Below are 18,359 nucleotides of genomic sequence, written 5' to 3' on the forward strand. Positions count from 1 at the left end.
CCAGTAGTGCAATTGCTGGATCGTATGGTAGATCTTTTTTCAACTGTTTGAGGAACCTCCATAGTGTTTTCCAGAGTGGTTGCACCAGCTTGCATTCCCACCAACAGTGTAGGAGGGTTCCCCTTTCTCCGCATCCCCGCCAACATTGTCATTTCCCGACTTGTTAATTTTAGCCATTCTGACTGGTGTGAGGTGGTATCTCATTGAGGTTTTGATTTGGATTTCCCTGATGCTGAGCAATGTTGCGCACTTTTTCATGTGTCTGTCGGCCATTTGGATGTCTTCTTTGGAAAAATGTCTGTTCATGTCTTCTGCCCATTTCTTGATTGGATTATTTGTTCTTTGGGTGTTGAATTTGATAAGTTCTTTATAGATTTTGGGTACTAGCCCTTTATCTGATATGTCATTTGCAAATATTTTCTCCCATTCTTTCGGTTGTCTTTTCGTTTTGTTGACTGTTTCTTTTGCTGTGCAAAAGCTTTTTATTTTGATGAAGTCCCAATAGTTCTTTTTGCCCTTGCTTCCCTTGCCTTTGGTGATGTTTCTAGGAAGAAGTTGCTGCGGCTGAGGTCGAAGAGGTTGCTGCCTTTGTTCTCCTTTAGGATTTTGATGGACTTCTGTCTCACGTTTAGGTCTTTCATCCATTTGGAGTCTATTTTTGTGTGTGGTGTAAGGAAATGGTCCAGTTTCATTCTTCTGCATGTGGCTGTCCAATTTTCCCAACACCATTTGTTGAAGAGACTGTCTTTTTTCCACTGGACATTCTTTCCTGCTTTGTCAAAGATTAGTTAACCATAGAGTTGAGGGTCCACTTCTGGGCTCTCTATTCTGTTCCATTGATCTATGTGTCTTTTTGTGCCAGTACCATACTGTCTTGATGATGACATCAAGACATGATGACATCTCTTTGTACTAGAGCTGGAGGTCCGGAATTGTGATGCCGCCAGCTTTGCTTTTCTTTTTCAACATTCCTCTGGCTATTCGGGGTCTTTTCTGGTTCCATACAAATTTTAGGATTATTTGTTCCATTTCTTTGAAAAAAGTGGATGGTATTTTGATGGGGATTGTATTGAATGTGTAGATTACTCTAGGTAGCATTGAGATCTTCACAATGTTTGTTCTTCTGATCCATGAGCATGGAACATTTTTCCATTTCTTTGTGTCTTCCTGAATTTCTTTCATGAGTATTTTATAGTTTTCTGAGTACAGATCCTTAGCCTCTTTGGTTAGATGTATTCCGAGGTATCATATGGTTTTGGGTGCAATTGTAAATGGGATCGACTCCTTAATTCCTCTCTCTTCTGTCTTGTTGTTGGTGTATAGGAATGCCACTTGTCGCGAGCCAAGCTACTCATGCTGTTTGACAAAGTCCAAGTATGGGGGATAATCCTGAAAATCAGGAGACTCCACAGCTGGCTCCTGCTACTTCCTTTCATTTTATTTGTGGCAATCTTTATAATCATGGGATTTTTTCTAGGGTTTCATGATAAAATGATGTATAAATTTAGTTATACCTATGCAAGCAATCATAATGAAACTGACTCCAAAATGGCTGATGATGGGCCAAGAAGTAAAGTTACCCAATGTCCTCCAATCTGTCATTCATCTAATATGAGCAATGCGGATTTCTTTGATAAGCTTCCTTTAAGAGAGCTGTTGGATCCAGGCCCAGTAAAAATTCGTATTGATGAGATCCCACAGGCACCTCAGAAGCGCCAGGTTTCTAAGAGAAGGGCATCTCATTGTCGTTCCCACAGTACAGGGACTTCCCTATGTTGCATACAAAATAGGAGGCCACCTTTGGTATACCCCTTGAGGCAAGCCCTGGAGTAGGATTAACTTCCTTACCCCTACTCCTCCCATTCCTTATACTGGAGTTGATGATGAGGACATGAATAAATGGTACAAGATTAGGGGAAAACAGGTGCGGGCATCATCTGACAGCCTCTGGGAAAGGATTAAGAGGAGTAATCCTGTGTGGTATCTATGGAGCAAGGACAAGAGACGAAAACATATAGAAATGGAATAAGTACTTTGATAAGATAGGGTGCACACATTGTAAGCTGCCTTTGGAGAAAGAATAAACTTTAGATAACTTTTATAGGTCATGCTTTCTTTCGCATGGTCACGCTCTGTTTCTAAATCTGAAATGATTGCGATAAAATGTAAAAAATAAAATCACATGTTATAAAAGAAGGGAAAAAACAAGGAAACATTCTAATGAGTAAATAAAGTCCCTCCGAGGCTATCGGGGGAGATGCTTACAACCTGATCCTGTGTCTGTGTCTCCTCACTCGCCGACGCTGTCCTTTCCTTCGAGAAACCCTTTCCTGCTGGAGCTGGACTCTGACAGCCACTGATTTCTGTGCATTGATTTTATATCCTGCCACTTTACTGAATTCCTGTATGAGTTCTAGCAGTTTTGGGGTGGAATCTTTTGGGTTTTCCACATAAAGTATCATATCATCTGCAAAGAGTGAGTTTGACTTCTTCTTTGCCAATTTGGATGCCTTTGATTTCTTTTTGTTGTCTGATTGCTGTGGCTAGGACTTCTAATACTATGTTGAATAGCTGTGGTGATAGTGGACATCCCTGCCGCGTTCCTGACCTTAGGGGGAAAGCTCTCAATTTTTCCCCATTGAGAATGATAATCGCTGTAGGTTTTTCATAGATGGCTTTTATGATATTGAGGTATTACCCTGTATCCCTATACTCTGAAGAGTTTTGATCAAGAAAGGATGCTGTACTTTGTCAAATGCTTTTTCTGCATCTATTGAGAGGATCATATGGTTCTTGTTCTTTCTTTTGTTAATGTATTGTATCACCTTGATTGATTTGCAGATGTTGAACCAACCTTGCAGCCCAGGGATAAATCCCACTTGGTCGTGGTGAATAATCCTTTTAATGTACTGTTGGATCCTATTGGCTAATATTTTGGTGAGAATTTTTGCACCCATGTTCATCAAGGATATTGGTCTGTAGTTCTCCTTTTTGATGGGGTCTTTGTCTGGTTTTGGATCAAGGTAATGCTGGCCTCATAAAATGAGTTTGGAAGTTTTCCTTCCATTTCTATTTTTTGGAACAGTTTCAGGAGAATAGGTATTAATTCTTTATATGTTTTGTAGCATTCCCCTGGGAAGCAATCTGGCACTGGGCTTTTGTTTGTTGGGAGATTTTTGATGACTGCTTCAATTTCCTTAGTGGTTATTGGTCTGTTCAGGTTTTCTATTTCTTCCTGGTTCAATTTTGGTAGTTGATACATCTGTAGGAATGCATCCATTTCTTCAAGGTTATCTAATTTGCTGGCATAGAGTTGCTCATAATATGTTCTTAAAATTGTTTGTATTTCTTTGGTGTTGGCTGTGATCTCTCCTACCCTCATTCATGATTTTGCTTATTTGGGTCATTTCTCTTTTCTTTTTGATAAGTCTGGCCAGGGGTTTATCAATCTTGTTAATTCTTTCAAAGAACCAACTCCTAGTTTCGTTGATCTGTTCTACTGTTCTTTTGGTTTCTATGTCATTGATTTCTGCTCTCATCTTTATTATTTCTCTTCTCCTGCTGGGTTTAGGCTTTATTTGCTGTTTTTTCTCTAGCTCCTTTAGGAGTAGGGTTAGGTTGTGTATTTGAGACCTTTCTTGTTTCTTGAGAAAGGCTTGTATTGCTATATACTTTCCTCTTAGGAACACCTTTGCTGCATCCCAAAGATTTTGAACAGTTGTGTTTTCATTTTCATTGCTTTCCATGAATTTTTAAAATTCTTCTTTAATTTCCTGGTTGACCCATTCATTCTTTAGTAGGATGATCTTTAGCCTCCATGTATTTGAGTTCTTTCCGACTTTCCTCCTGTGATTGAGATCTAGTTTCAAAGCATTGTGGTCTGGAAATATGCAGGGAATAATCCCAAACTTTTGGTACCGGTTGAGACCTGATTTGTGACCTAGGATGTGATCTGTTCTGAGAATGTTCCATGGGCACTAGAGAAGAATGTGTATTCTCTTGCTTTGGGATGGAATGTTCTGAATATGTCTGTGAATTCCATTTGGTCCAGTGTGTCATTTAAAGTCTTTATTTCCTTGTTGATCTTTTGCTTAGATGATGTGTCCATTTCAGTCAGGGGGGTGTTAAAGTCCCCCAATGTTATTGTATTGTTGTCGATGTGTTTCTTTGCTTTTGTTATTAATTGGCTTATATAATTGGCTGTTCCCATGTTAGGGGCATAGATATTTACAAGTGTTAGATCTTCTTGTTGGATAGACCCTTTATGTAGGATATAGAGTCCTTCCCCATCTCTTATTACAGTGTTTGTTTTAAAATCTAATTTGTCTGATATAAGGATTGCCACCCCAGCTTTCTTTTGGTGTCCATTAGCATAGTAAATCGTTTTCCACCCCGTCACTTTTAATCTGGGGGTGTCTTTGGGTCTAAAATTAGTGTCTTGCAGACAGCATATCGTTGGGTCTTGTTTTTTAATCCAATCTGATAGCCTGTGTCTTTTGATTGGGGCAGTTAGCCTATTTACATTCAGGGTAAGTATTGAAAGAGAGGAATTTAGTGCCAGTGTATTGCCTGTAAGGTGAGTGTTACTGTATATTGTCTTTGTTCCTTTCTGGTCTATGCTGCTTTTCAGCTCTCTCTTTGCTTAGAGGACCCCTTTCAATATTTCTTGGAGGGCTGGTTTCGTGTTTGCAAATTCCTTTAGTTTTTGTTTGTCTTGGAATCTTTTTATCTCTCCTTCTATTTTCAATGACAGCCTAGCTGGATATAGTATTCTTGGCTGCATATTTTTCTCATTTAGTGCTCTGAAGATATCATGCCAGTCTTTTCTGGCCTGCCAGGTCCCTGTGGATAGGTCTGTTGCCAATCTAATATTTCTACCATTGTAGGTTACATATCTCTTCTCCCGAGCTTCTTTCAGGATTTTCTCTTTGTCTCTGAGACTCATAAGTTTTACTATTAGATGTCGGGGTGTTGACCTACTTTTATTGATTTTGAGAGGGGTTCTCTGTGCCTCCTGGATTTTGATGCCTGTTTCCTTCCCCACATTAGGGGAGTTCTCTGTTATAATTTGCTCCAATATACCTTCTGCCCCTCTTTCTTCTTCTGGAATCCCAAGTATTCTGATGTTGTTTCGTCTTTTTTATCACTTATCTCTCGAATTCTGCCCTCATGATCTAGTAGTTGTTTATCTCTCTTTTTCTCAGCTTCTTTATTTTCCATCATTTGGTCTTCCATATTGCTGATTCTCTCTTCTGCCTCATTTATCCTATCAGTTAGTGCCCCCATTTTGATTGCACTTTATTAATAGCCTTTTTGATTTTGACTTGGTTAGAATTTAGTTCTTTTATTTCTTCAGAAATGGTTTCTCTAACAACTTCCATGCTTTTTTCAAGCCCAGCTAGTATCTTTAAAATCATGATTCTGAACTCTAGGTCCAACATCGTACTAATGTCCGTATTGAGTAGGTCCCTGGCAGACCATATTACCTCTTGTTCTTTTTGTTGAGGTGATTTTTTTCGTCTTGTCATTTTGTCCAGAGAAGAATAGATGAATGAGAGAACAAAATGCTAACAGGTTAACAACATCCCCAGAAAATATACTCTAAACAAATCAGAAAAGATCTGAAACCAGGGGAAAAGAAAGGGAAAGAAAGATAAAAGGGAAACAAAAAAAGAAAAAGACAAAAACAAACAAAAACAGAACAAAACAAAAAAAAACCAATATGATCAAATATGATCAGGCTGGAGCATCGATCAGTGCCACACACTAGATTTTGGTGTATTTTGGTCTGTTAGAAGAAAGTACCTCCTAAAATTTTAAAGAATTTTAAAGAAAGACTTAAATATGTACAAAATAAGGGGTGATATGGTGAAGGGATGGAATAAAAAGTATAAAAATTTTTAAAAAAGGAATTGATAAGAAGGTGTTTGAAAAAAGAAAGAAGAGGATTTAAAAAAAAAAGAAAGAAAAAAAAAGGGGAGAGAATGTGATCAGACAGGAGACCAGAACAAATCCATACACTAGAGATTTAGGGTATATTTTGATGTGTTAGAAGAAACTGTATCTCAAAATTTTAAAGAGAGAACAACTTATATATATATATATGCCAAAAATAAGGGTAACTACTATGATGGGATAGAATATGACTCTAAAAATGAAAAATAATTTTTTTTAAAAAGTGATTGATAAGATGTTGGTCCAAAAAGGGAAAAAGAAAAATTAAAAAAAAAAAAAGACAGTTAAAGAAATTAACTTTGAAAGACTAATGAATCATAGTAAAAAAAGCCATGAATTCTATGTGCAGTATTCCCCTAGCACTGGAGTTCTCCCCTTCTCTTTGATTGGTAAACTTGTCTTGGCTGGCTGTTCATGTTGATCTTCTGGGGGAGTGGCATGTTGCCAGGGTTCCCAAATGTCTTTGCTGGAGGCGGAATTGCCCTGCCCTTGCTAGGCCAGGCTAAGCAATCTGCTCCGGTTTGCTCTCGGGAGCTTTTGTTCTCTGCAAGCTTTCCGTACAGCTTTGGAGGACAAGAGTGAAAATGGTGGCTTCCCAATCTCTGCGCAGGAGGAGCCGAGAACTCGGGGCCCCGCTCCTCAGTGCGCCCCCAGAGAATAGCAGTCAGTCACTCCCCTCTCCCCTGTCTCGGGCCGCACTCCGTGCTCACCCGGCCTGTGACCGAGCGTTTCTATCTCTGGCACCTGACCCCGTGTGGAGTCTCCAAACTCAACAGACCCCTGAGGTGCGCTCCTGTGCCGCTCCTCCCATGGCAGGAAGGGGAGTTTCCCCGGATCTGCCGCTTGTTGGGTCCCTGCTGGAGGAGCAGTGGCCCTACTGTCACCGATCTCAGTTTATGGCAACCCCGAGCTGAGACCCTACACCTTAGCTCCGTCTCTGCAGCCAGCTTCCCTGCCCAGATACCCCGGAGCTCTGCTGCACTCAGGCACCCCTGGTCTTTCTGTGACCCCGAGTGTCCTGAGACCACACTGTCTTGTGAGGGTTCCACCCCCACTTAGCCACTGGAGTGACGTCCCTCAGCGGAGCCGACTTCTAAAAGTTCCAATTTTGTGCTCCCCTGCTCTATCACTTGCCAGAAGTGGCCGACGGAGGCCCCCTCCCCCGCCATCTATCCTCCCGAATATCATCTTGGATTCACTTCTCCGCCTGTCCTACCTTCCAGAAAGTGGTCGCTTTTCTGTTCAGAGAGTTGTTGCTATTCTTTTCTTTGATCTCCTGTTGAATTCATAGGTGTTCGGAATGCTTTGATCCCTATCCAGCTGAATTCCTGAAACCAGACAAAATCCAGGTCTCCTACTCCTCTGCCATCTTGCTCCCTTCTGGAAACTGGTTTTTTGAGCTTTTGTTCTCTGGTAGCTTTCTGCATGTCTTCTGAGAGTCAGAGAAAAATGGCCACACCAAACCTCTCTCCCAGAGCAGAGAAATTTTAGTCTGCTCTTCACTGAGCCCTCCAGAACACACAGTCTCTGTTTGTGTATGCGCTGCTGAAAAACACAGACTCCCACCGTGGTGCACACCCACAGCAGCTCTCCAGAGGTCGACCGCAGGGCCTGGGCAAGTCTCTGCCCTTTGTTCTTCTAAAACCACGAGACACCCCGGGTTCACACGTGTGCACCTGGATCCTGTCTAGGTCTGCTCTAAAGGCCTTCCCAGCCGCTACTGCTTTGCAGGTTTGTGCCAGTCCCCAGCACAGGATACCTTTGTGCTCTCGTGTTATATCACTTCCCAGAATCCAGCTTATAGCGGCTCCCTCCCTCATCTGCTTATCCTCCAATATCTCCCTGCATATTCATGACTCTGCCCTTCGTACCTCGTGTCTGGCAGGGTTTTTCTGCTTGTAGAGATCCAGATATATATTCTTATATCTCAGGCTGATTTTGTGTGTGTTCAGAATGGTTTGCTAGATATCCAGCTAAATTCAGGTGACCAGTTGAAACAGGGTTTCTTACTCCTCCACCATCTTCCCTCTACTGGTACTGCTTTTCTTGGGCAAGTGTGTTTGAGGACCAGCGAAGGACCCTTCCCTAGAAAATCAACAGAAAGCTCTGCATGCACCATGTCTACTGGCCATAGAGTCCTGCAAGCCTTCAGTTCTAGCAGAAGTAGCATCAGGTCTCACTTAAGAAGCAGACCAGCCCACACCCTGGTCAAAACTCATCACACTCTGGCCAAGATCCAAACAGTGCCCACTGCAGGCAAGGAGAACCTCTGCAGATGACTCACCTGAGGGACAGAGCAGTCAAAACACAGCAGCAGAGTACCTGCAGCACCTACCACAGACACTTCCTGAAGTGCTAGGATCTGGACACTATATGACCTCTTCTTCATAAAGCCAGTACTTTCAGGAATAGGAAACATAACAGGCTTTTCTAAGACAGAGAAAAAGATAAAGACCTAGCCAAAAAGCCAAGATGGAGGACTTCATCCCAAGAGAAAGAACAAGAAAAAGTCACAGTGAGAGAACTAATCAAAACAGATATAAGTAATATGCTTGATGGAGAATTTAAAGCAATAATCATAAGGATACCCTCTGGTCTTCAGAAGAGCTTGGAAGATATCAGGGAGACTCTTACTGTAGAGATCAAAGAGCTAAAAAACAATCAGATAGAAATGAAAAATGCAATGAAATTTGAAACCGACTGAGTAATCACAAGAATGGAAAGAGCAGAGGAATGAATAAGTGATATAGAAGACAATTATGGAAAATGATGAAGCTGAACAAAGAGAGAAAATTATGGATCACCAGAGTACACTTAGGGAACTCAGTGACTCCATCAAAGGCAATAACATTCTTAATCATAGGAGTCCCAGAAGAAACAGAGAGAGAAAAGGGGACAGAAGGTCTATTTGAGGAACTAATACCTGAAAGCTTCCCTTATCTGTTGAACAAAATAGATATCCAAATCAAGGGAGCACAGAGAACTCCCATCAAAATCAACAAAAACAGACCAACACAAGACATATTGTAGTAAAATTTGCAAAATATAGTAATAAAGAAAAATATCCTAAAAGCAGGAAGACAAAAGAAGGCCCTAACTTACAAGGGAAGACCGTAAGGCTGGCTGCAGTTCTCTCTGCAGAAACTTGGCAAGCCAGAAGGGAGTGGCATGACATATTCAGTGTGCTAAATGGGAAAAATCTGCAACCAAGAATACTTTATCCAGCAAGGCTATCGTTCAAAATAGAAGGAGAGATGAGTTTCTTCGACAAACAAAAACTAAAGGAGTTAATTCTCACTAAACCAGCACTGCAAGAAATAGTAAAGGGGACTCTTTGAGTGGGAAGGAAAGACCAAAAGTAACAAAGACTAGAAAAGAACAGAGAAATATCTGCAGAAACAATGACAAAACAAGTAACAAAATGGCACTAAATTCATATCTAACAATAATTGGGCAAGTGTGTAATGTAATGTAAATGGACTAAATGCTCCAATCAAAAGACAGAGTGTCAGAAGGGATAGAAAAAACAAAAAGACCGATCTATACATTGCTTACAAGAGACTCATTTTAGATCTGAAGACACCTACAGATTGAACGTGAGGGGTTGGAGAAGAATTTATCATGCTAATGGACATCAAAATGAATCCAGAGTAGCCATACTTGTATCAGAGAAAGTAGATTTTAAATCAAGGACTGTAACAAGAGATGAAGAAGGGCACTATATCAAAATAAAGGGGCCTAACTAACAAGAAGATCTAACAATTGTAAATATTTATGCCCCCAACTAAGGAGCACCCAAATATATAAAACAATAACAAACATAAAGGAATTCATTGATAATAATACAATAATAGTAGGGGACTTTAACACCCCACATACAGCAATGGACAGATCATGTAAGCATAAAATCAACAAGGAAACAATGGCTTTGAATGACACACTGGAGCAGATGGATTTAACAGATATATTTAGAACATTTCATCCTAAAGCAGCAGAATACACATTCTTTTCAAGTGCACATGGGACATTCTCCAGACTATATTACATACTAGGTCACAAATGAGGCCTCAACAAGTACAAAATGATTTAGATCATACCATGCATATTTTCTGACTGCAACACTATGAAATTTGAAGCCAACCGCAAGAAAAAATTGGAAAGACCACAAATACATGGAGGTTAAACAACATGCTACTAAAGAATCCATGGGTCAGCCAAGAAATTAAAGCAGAAAGTAAAAATACATGGAAACAAATGAAAATGAAAACACAATGGCCTAAAATTTGGGGGATGCAGGAAAAGTGGTCGCAAGGGGGAACTATATAGCAGTATAGGCCTACCTCAGGAAGCAAGAAAAATCTCAAATACACAACCTAACCTTACACCTAAAGGAGCTAGAAAAAGAACAACAAATGAAGCCTAAAGGCAGCAGAAGAAGGGAAATGATAAAGACTAGAGCAGAAATAAACTATAGAGAAAGTAACAACAACAACAACAACAACCCAGTACAATAGATCAATGAACCAGGAGCTGGTTCCTTGAAAGAATTAATAAAATTGATCAACCCCTAGCCAGAGTTATCACAAAGAAAAGAGAAAGGACCCAAATAAATAAAATCACAGATGAGAGAGGAGAAGTCACAACAAACACTACAGAAATACAAACAATTATAAGAGAATATTATAAAATATATACCAACAAATTGAGCAATCTGGAAGAAGTGGATAAATGCCTAGAAACATACAAACTCCAAAACTGAAAGAGGAAGAAATAGAAAATTTGAACAGACTGATAACCAGCAAAGAAATGGAATCAGTAATCGAAACTCTCCCAATGCACAAAAGTCCAGGGCCAGATGGCTTCCCAGGGGAATTCTACCAAACATTTAAAGAAGAGTTAATACATATTCTTATCAAACAGTTCCAAAAAAAAAAAAAAATGGAAGGAAAATTTCCAAACTCATTGTATGAGGCCAGCATTACCATGATTCCAAAACCAGACTAAAACTCCACTCAAAAGGAGAATTAGAGGTCAATATCCCTGATGAACATGAATGCAAAAATTCTCAACAAGATACTAGCAATATGGAAAGAGCCCAGATGCCCATTGACAGATGAATGGATAAAGATGTCACACACACACACACACACACACACACACACGCAAGGAATATCAGTCATCAAAAAGAATGAAATCTTGCCATTTGCAATGGCAGGGATGGAACTAGAGGGTATTATGCTAAGTGAAATAAGTCAGTCAAAGACAAATACCATATGATTTCACTCATGTGGAATTTAAGAAACAAAACAAATAAATATAGAGGAAGGGAAGGAAAAATGAAATAAGTTGAAAATTGAGAGGGAGGCAAACCATAAAGGATGCCAAACTCTAGTAAATAAACTGAGGATTGCTGGAGGGGAGGTGGGTGGGAGGAAGGGATAATTGCATGATGGGTATTTAAGGAGGGCACTTGATGTAATGAGCACTGGGTGTAATATGCAACTGATGAATCACTAAACTCTACCTCTGAGATGAATAAAAAAATGAATCTCCTGGAGCAGTGAAATATTTCCAAGTACAGGTTTATCAACTGTAGACGGTAGTTTCAGGGGAAAAATAATAAAGTTTTGTATCCTATCTTTCTCAAATTTGAAACATGGCATTAATTATGGTTGTCACAGACATCTCATTATGTTAATAATTATTACATTTGTAAAGATTTCAGGACTGCTTTAATTAAAGTGGCCAGTTTATGCATGTTTTGCTTATGTTTTAAAATGTACTTTATGTGTTCATACAGTTGTGCTTTGTTATATCTCCAAATTAGAAAAAGTCATTAATAGTTCAAAGTGAAAAAAAAGATACTAGCAAATTGAATCCAACAGTATATTAGAAGAATCATTCACCATGATCAAGTAGGTTTTACTCCTGGGTTGCAGAGGTGGTTCAATATTTGCAAATCAATCAGTGTGATACACCACATTAATAAAAGGAAGGATAAGAACCATATGATCTTAATAGATGCAGATAATGATTTGACAAAATACAACATCCGTTCTTGATAAAAACCCTCCACCATGTAGGGCTAGAACATACCTGAACATCATAAAGGTCATATACAAAAGACCCACAGCTAATATCATCCTCAATGGGGAAAAAAACAAGAGCTTTTCCTCTATAGTCAGGAATAAGACACGGATGTCCACTCTCACCAGTGTTATTTAGCATAGTACTGGAAGTCCTAACCTTAGCAATCAGATAACACAAAGAAATAAAAGATATCCAAATCTGCAAGGAAGAATTCAAACATTCACTATTTGCAGAAGACATGATACTCTATATAGAAAACCCAAAAGACTCCACCAAAAAAAACCCAAAAAACTGTTAGAACTGATACACAAGTTCGATTAAGTTCTGATAAGGAAGACATTGTATATATTGTATAGATATATATGTATCTGTATATTCCAATACATATGTATATATGGAATATCACTCAGCCATGAAAAAGAATGAAATCTTTCCATTTGCAATGATGTTTATGGAGCTAGAGTGTATTATGCTAAGTGAAAGAAATCAGTCAGAGAAAGACAAATACTATATGATTTCACTCATATGTGGAATTTAAGAAACAAAACAGATGATCATAGGGGAAGGAAGAAAACAAAAAAGAGAGAAGCAAACCATGAGAAACTATTAACTATAGAGAGCAAACTGAGGAATTTTGGATGGGAGATGGGCAGATGATGGACTAAATGTGTGTTGGGTATTAAGGAGGGCACTTGTGATGAGCACTGGGTGTTATATATGTGATGAATCACTAAATTCTATTCCTGAAACCAATATTACACTATATGTTAACTAACTAGTATTTAAATAAAACCTTGAAACAACAACAACAAAAGAACTGATACATGAGTTCAGTAAAGTCACAGGATATAAAATCAACATACAGAAATCTCTTAACATTTCTTTTTTTTCTTTTTTTATGTTCAGTTAGCCAGCATATAGTACATCATAAGTTTTTGTTGTAGTGTTCATTAATTGTGTATAACACCCAGTGCTCATCCCAACATGTGCCCTCCTTAATACCCATCACCCGGTCACCCCATCCCCCCATACCCTCCCTTCTCTAACCCTCAGTTTGTTTCCCAGAGTCCAGAGTCTCTCATGGCTTGTCTCCCTGTCTGATTTCCTCCCATTCAGTTTGCCCTCCCTTCCCCTGTGGTCCTCTGCTCTATTCCTTATGAGTGAAACCATATGATAATTGTCTTTCTCTACTCGACTTATTTCACTTAGCATAATCCCCTCCAGTTCCATCCATGTTGATGCAAAAGGTGGGTATTCATCCTTTCTGATGGCTGAGTAATATTCCATTGTATATATTTTTATACACCAATAATGAAGCAGCAGAATGAGAAATCAAGGAATCAATCCCATTTATAACTGCACCCAAAACCATAGAATACCTAGGAATAAACCTAACCAAAGAGGTAAAAGATCTGTACTCTGAAAACTATAGAACACTTCAAAACAAACTGAAGATGACACAAAGAAATGGAAGAATATCCCATGCTCATGGGTTGGCATAACAAATATTGTTAAAATATCTAAACTACCCAAAGCAATCTACACATTTAATGCAATCCCTTTCAAAATACCACCACCATTTTTCACAGATTTAGACGAAACAATTCCAAAATTTGAGTGGAACCAGAAAAGACCCCTATAGCCAAAGCAGTCTTGAAAATAAAAGGCAAAGAGGCACCTGGGTGGCTCAGTCATTAAGCGTCTGCCTTTGGCTCAGGTCATGATCCCAAGGTCCTGAGATTGAGCCCTGCATCGGGCTATCTGCTCAGTGGGGAGCCTGCTTTCCCTCTCCCACTCCCCCTCCTGTGTTCCCTCTCTCGCTTTTGTCTCTCTCTCTGTCAAATAAATAAAATCTTAAAAAAAAAAAAGAAGAAAAAGGCAAAGTTGGAGGCATCACAATTCCAGATTTCAAGCTATATTACAAAGCTGTAGTGATCAAGACAATATGGTACTAGGACAAAAACAGAATTGATCAATGGACAAAAATAGACAACCCAGAAATGAACTCACAACTATATGATCAACCAATGTTTGACAAAACAGGAAAGAATATCCAATGAAAAAAGGATAGTCTCTTCAACAAATGGTGTTAGTAAAATTAGACAGCCACATGCAGAAGAATGAAACTGGACCACTTTCTTACATCACTGGTATTTAGTTAAATGCAATTAAAATAACAATGATAGATTCTGTCATTTACTTATAAGATTGATAAAACTTCCAAAGTTGATAATATGAACTTTTGACCCAGTGCTGGGAAAAGGGAACTTTTGTACATCTCTAATAGGAGTGTAAATTGATGGTTACTTTAAAGGTCAATTTGGCAATACCTATTAAATTTAAAACTGAATTGCACACACCCTTTGTGCCAGTAATTCCACTTCTAGAACTCCACCCTGAGGAAACACATGCATGGACAAGGAGACAAGGGCAAGATATTTATTGCAGCATTGTTTGTAATATTGGAAAACTCAAAACAACTTAAATGCCTACCAATAGATGAATGGCTAAATAAAATTTGGTATATCCATATCATGGAATTCTATATTGTAACTTAAAAGAATGAACTAGATTTATTTAAATTTTATTTTATTATGTTATTTAAATCAACATTTCCCAACATTATTCAATGAAAAATGTATAATGCAAAACAAGTACAGTATGACATATTTTATATAAAAATAACATGAACATGCTAAATGTTAAATATTTTATCTGTGTCCCTGTTTATGTGTGTACTGCACGGAGCACTGGGTGTTGTAGGAAAACAATGAATCATAGATCACTGCATCAAAAACTGGTGATGTATTGTATTGTATGGTGACTAACATAACATAATAAAATAAAATTAAAAAAAATAAAGACTATTTATTTGACAGAGAGAGACAGCGAGAGAGAGAACACAAGCAGGGGGAATGGGAGAGGGAGAAGCAGGCTTCCCACGGAGCAGGGAGCCCAGTGCAAGCCTCGATCCCAGGACCAGTAACAAAACAGATCATGACCTGTGCTGAAGGCAGACTCTTAATGACTGAGCCACCCAGGCACCCCTGTAAAAATACTTTTAAGGTATCTGGGAGGAATCAAGCTCAACTACCCAGCGATTATCCCTGGAGAGGGGAGGAAAGGGTTTGATTTGAGATGAAGGTCAGGAGAGACTAGCTTTATGTATAAATATTCTAATTTTAAAAAGGAAAAATGTGTTTATATATTATTTCATAATTAAAATTAATTTTAAAAACAGTTTTTATTACTTTGGTATATTTGTTGAAAGAATGCATCAGTATGTACTGATGATTTGCACAGTAATTTTTATGCTTATGTCTAATAGAGGGTAGGATGATTTTGATGTGAGTTTTATTTATAGTAGTAAGGTGACTCATTGTACTAGCAGGCTTGCATGTTTATGTAATATGCTGATATATGAAAAGTAAGAAAAAAATCCATTGAGACTACTTAAAAAGCTGGGCTCTCATGTTGAATTTGCTTTTAACCTCAGTCTATACCTACATAAATCCATTTCTCTTTGGCTCTATTTCCAAAAGGAAATATGTATGTATGACATTGGGATTTACTTTCCGCAAATGAAAAATAAAGGGATTATCATGGGGTTCCTAACCTGGCAATATTTATGAGTAGATCTTAACAGGGTCTGTGAAGTCCCTGAAATTACAGGGAAAAATTGTGTGTAGGTAGGCATATGCATTTTTTTGATGCAGAGGCCATTTGGGAGAGAGTGGCTTAAATGGTTATGGAGCGACAAAAACAACAGGTTTAGAGACATTGATCCTGATACTCTTCATTGTCCTTTTCAGCTGTGAAATTTTGTTAAAGGTAATCATTGAGACTCTTTCATACTGTCCTTTCCTCTTTCCACTCATCAAACTCCTAAAACAAACAGAGACAAAAACAGTTAACAAGTTTCATCAACTATAAAATAAAGACTAATAATACCTAATTCTCAAAGTTAATATGATTATTAAATGGAATAATCCATGTAAAGCCCTTTACCACCATCTGCAGATAATTTTTTTTAAAAGAACTGTAATGGAATTTGTTAGTGTTAAAACAGCAACCTCGATTTCCTTGATCAATAGATAAGCTAGGCCTGTGGATTTTTAGCTCCTTGGAAAACTATGATTAATTGTGCAATAGTTAATGTTCAGGGCTGGAAAAGCTCTGAAAGGTGAGCTCTGAGATTAAGAAAACCAGTTGAAACCCAATGAAATGAGAATTTTAGCTTTTTCTAGAACCTGCAAAATGATGGGCATTCAATCAATGTTAGTTTAGCCCAAAGCTTGGCTTCATATTCCAAAATTTTCTCATTTTTTTTTTTTACCTAGAGAATCCAAGGCTTAGAAATCTTATTCAAAACCTAACAAGAATAGAGTTATGCTTTTTCAAGTGCTTGCTAAAATTTTCTATGGCAGCGGTTCACAAAATGTTGTCTTGGGGTACCTGTGAAGTCAAAATGTATTATTTTCATTCTAATGCCAAAACATTATTTGTCTTTTTTTCATTGCCATTCTTTCTTAAGTGTATAGTAGAGTTTTCCAGAAGCAGAGTATAACAAACAAAAATTATTAAAAAGTAGTTTTAATCCCTGTTGGGTCTCCTAAAGTACATTAAAGGGGTTATATTAGGAGTCCACCATAACACTTCTTAAAAATTCCTTCTTCTGCTTCCCAGTTCTTTTATTCCTAGTTGGTGCCAAAGTCTTTTTCTGTGTATACTTTGTGCTTTTGTGAGTGTAAACATGAATTGTTTTATATTTCATTTTTAATGGATTTTTTATTTAAAAGGATGCATATATATCATTTATAAGATAATCAAGCAATACAGAAAATTATAAAAGAAAACAGCAACAAAATCACCACCAATTCCATCATATGAAAATAATCAGTGTTAACTTTTGTGATGTATTTCATACATCTGTCTTTGTAGGTATATAGCACCATGGAGAGTTAGACAAAATTCATTTTATAGCATCTCATGATATCATTTATGTAATTTTAAATAAAAATTTAACAACTTTACATAGTATCTTAAGTTTTATTCATATTTGACTTGTGTAAATTTTTCTGAAGTGAAGATAAAGGAAGATAAGTTTACTTGACATACTGTCTATAAGAGGTATAGACAAGAGGATAAGAGGAAAAGAACATGAACAATATTGGGATGATAATAATGTTTTTTAAATTCAATTTTCCAAAAATAATTTTTTTTTAGTTGGGGGAGGAGCAGAGGGAGGGGGAGAGAGAGAGAATCTTAAGCATGCTCCATGTGGGGCTCTGATTTCACAACCCTGAAATCATGACCTGAGCAGAAATCAAGATGGTTCCCTACTGTGAGAAATGAAGATATTAGTACACTTACACTTTTTCTCTCTCTCCCTCCTCTTCTTCATTTTTGATGGATATTATTTTTACTTTGTTAGGAGTTTTTAAAAAAAGTATTTCTATTATTTTCTGCATTCAAAATTCTCTCAGTTTTTTGACCACGTTTTCTCTATCTTTCAGTTCTTTATTGTAATGCATGTCTGAGTTGCCCATATTTCATCTTTAAGAAGTATTTTCATGGATGCTACTTCTGGGAAAATTTTGGTAGTCCTAACATACAGTCTAGTTAAATTTAAAAGCTTCATCAGTAATTTTTACTGCTGTTGCTATTCAAAGGTACTTTTACTTTGAGCTAATAACACATTCCAAGAATGAGTAATGAGAATCATTAACAAGAATTGCATATATTTAAATACTTGAAAAAAAAAGATGTTTTTAGCATGCAGAATGTCATACTGATGATTTTTTGCTTTGTCCTCTGAGGACTCTTCCTCCAGATCATTGTGAGGAAATTAAATACAAACTTTTACCATATTTTCTATCCTATTCTAAATTATGTATAAATACAGAGTATTTCAACAGAGGCCCAAATACCTCCGTTTTAATGTCATCCTTTATTCTTAACAGAAATGTGTACAACACAGAGAAATACTTCGATCAGTCATTAAAGGAGGCATCTGTATGATTAATATTTCAAATGATTTCTTGGTTTGGAGAGGGCTGTACAGCCTTGCACCGTCTTAGGCAATGCACCATGTTAAGGTTTGGGTAATGGGTAATTTCTTTTGTTTTAAGTGGAAGAAGGTCTTACTTTAAGTACAGCATGTGTTCTTAGAAAACTTTTAGGAAAGAATACATGTAGAAGTTGAGGATTTTGGAAATTGATTTTCTTAAGAAGATCCATGTCTGTGTACTGATTTAAGTGAATGAAACCACCTTCAGGGCAGGGAGACACTCAACAATGATGGGAACTCTCAT

At 37.8% G+C, this 18,359-nt stretch overlaps 1 protein-coding gene across 1 annotated transcript in view; it reads right to left on the reverse strand.

Moving 5' to 3' along the window:
- Nucleotides 1-18,359, reverse strand: part of LOC113917005 (alpha/beta hydrolase domain-containing protein 17B-like) — a 67,476-nt gene that overhangs the window by 45,742 nt on the left and 3,375 nt on the right. The window contains exon 2 of the mRNA XM_027584402.2: nucleotides 8,240-8,385. Within this exon, the coding sequence (XP_027440203.2) occupies nucleotides 8,240-8,385 (146 nt within the window). The remainder of the gene's footprint in view (nucleotides 1-8,239; nucleotides 8,386-18,359) is intronic.

The sequence above is a fragment of the Zalophus californianus genome, chromosome 4 (assembly GCF_009762305.2).
Source record: "Zalophus californianus isolate mZalCal1 chromosome 4, mZalCal1.pri.v2, whole genome shotgun sequence".
NCBI lineage: Eukaryota > Metazoa > Chordata > Mammalia > Carnivora > Otariidae > Zalophus > Zalophus californianus.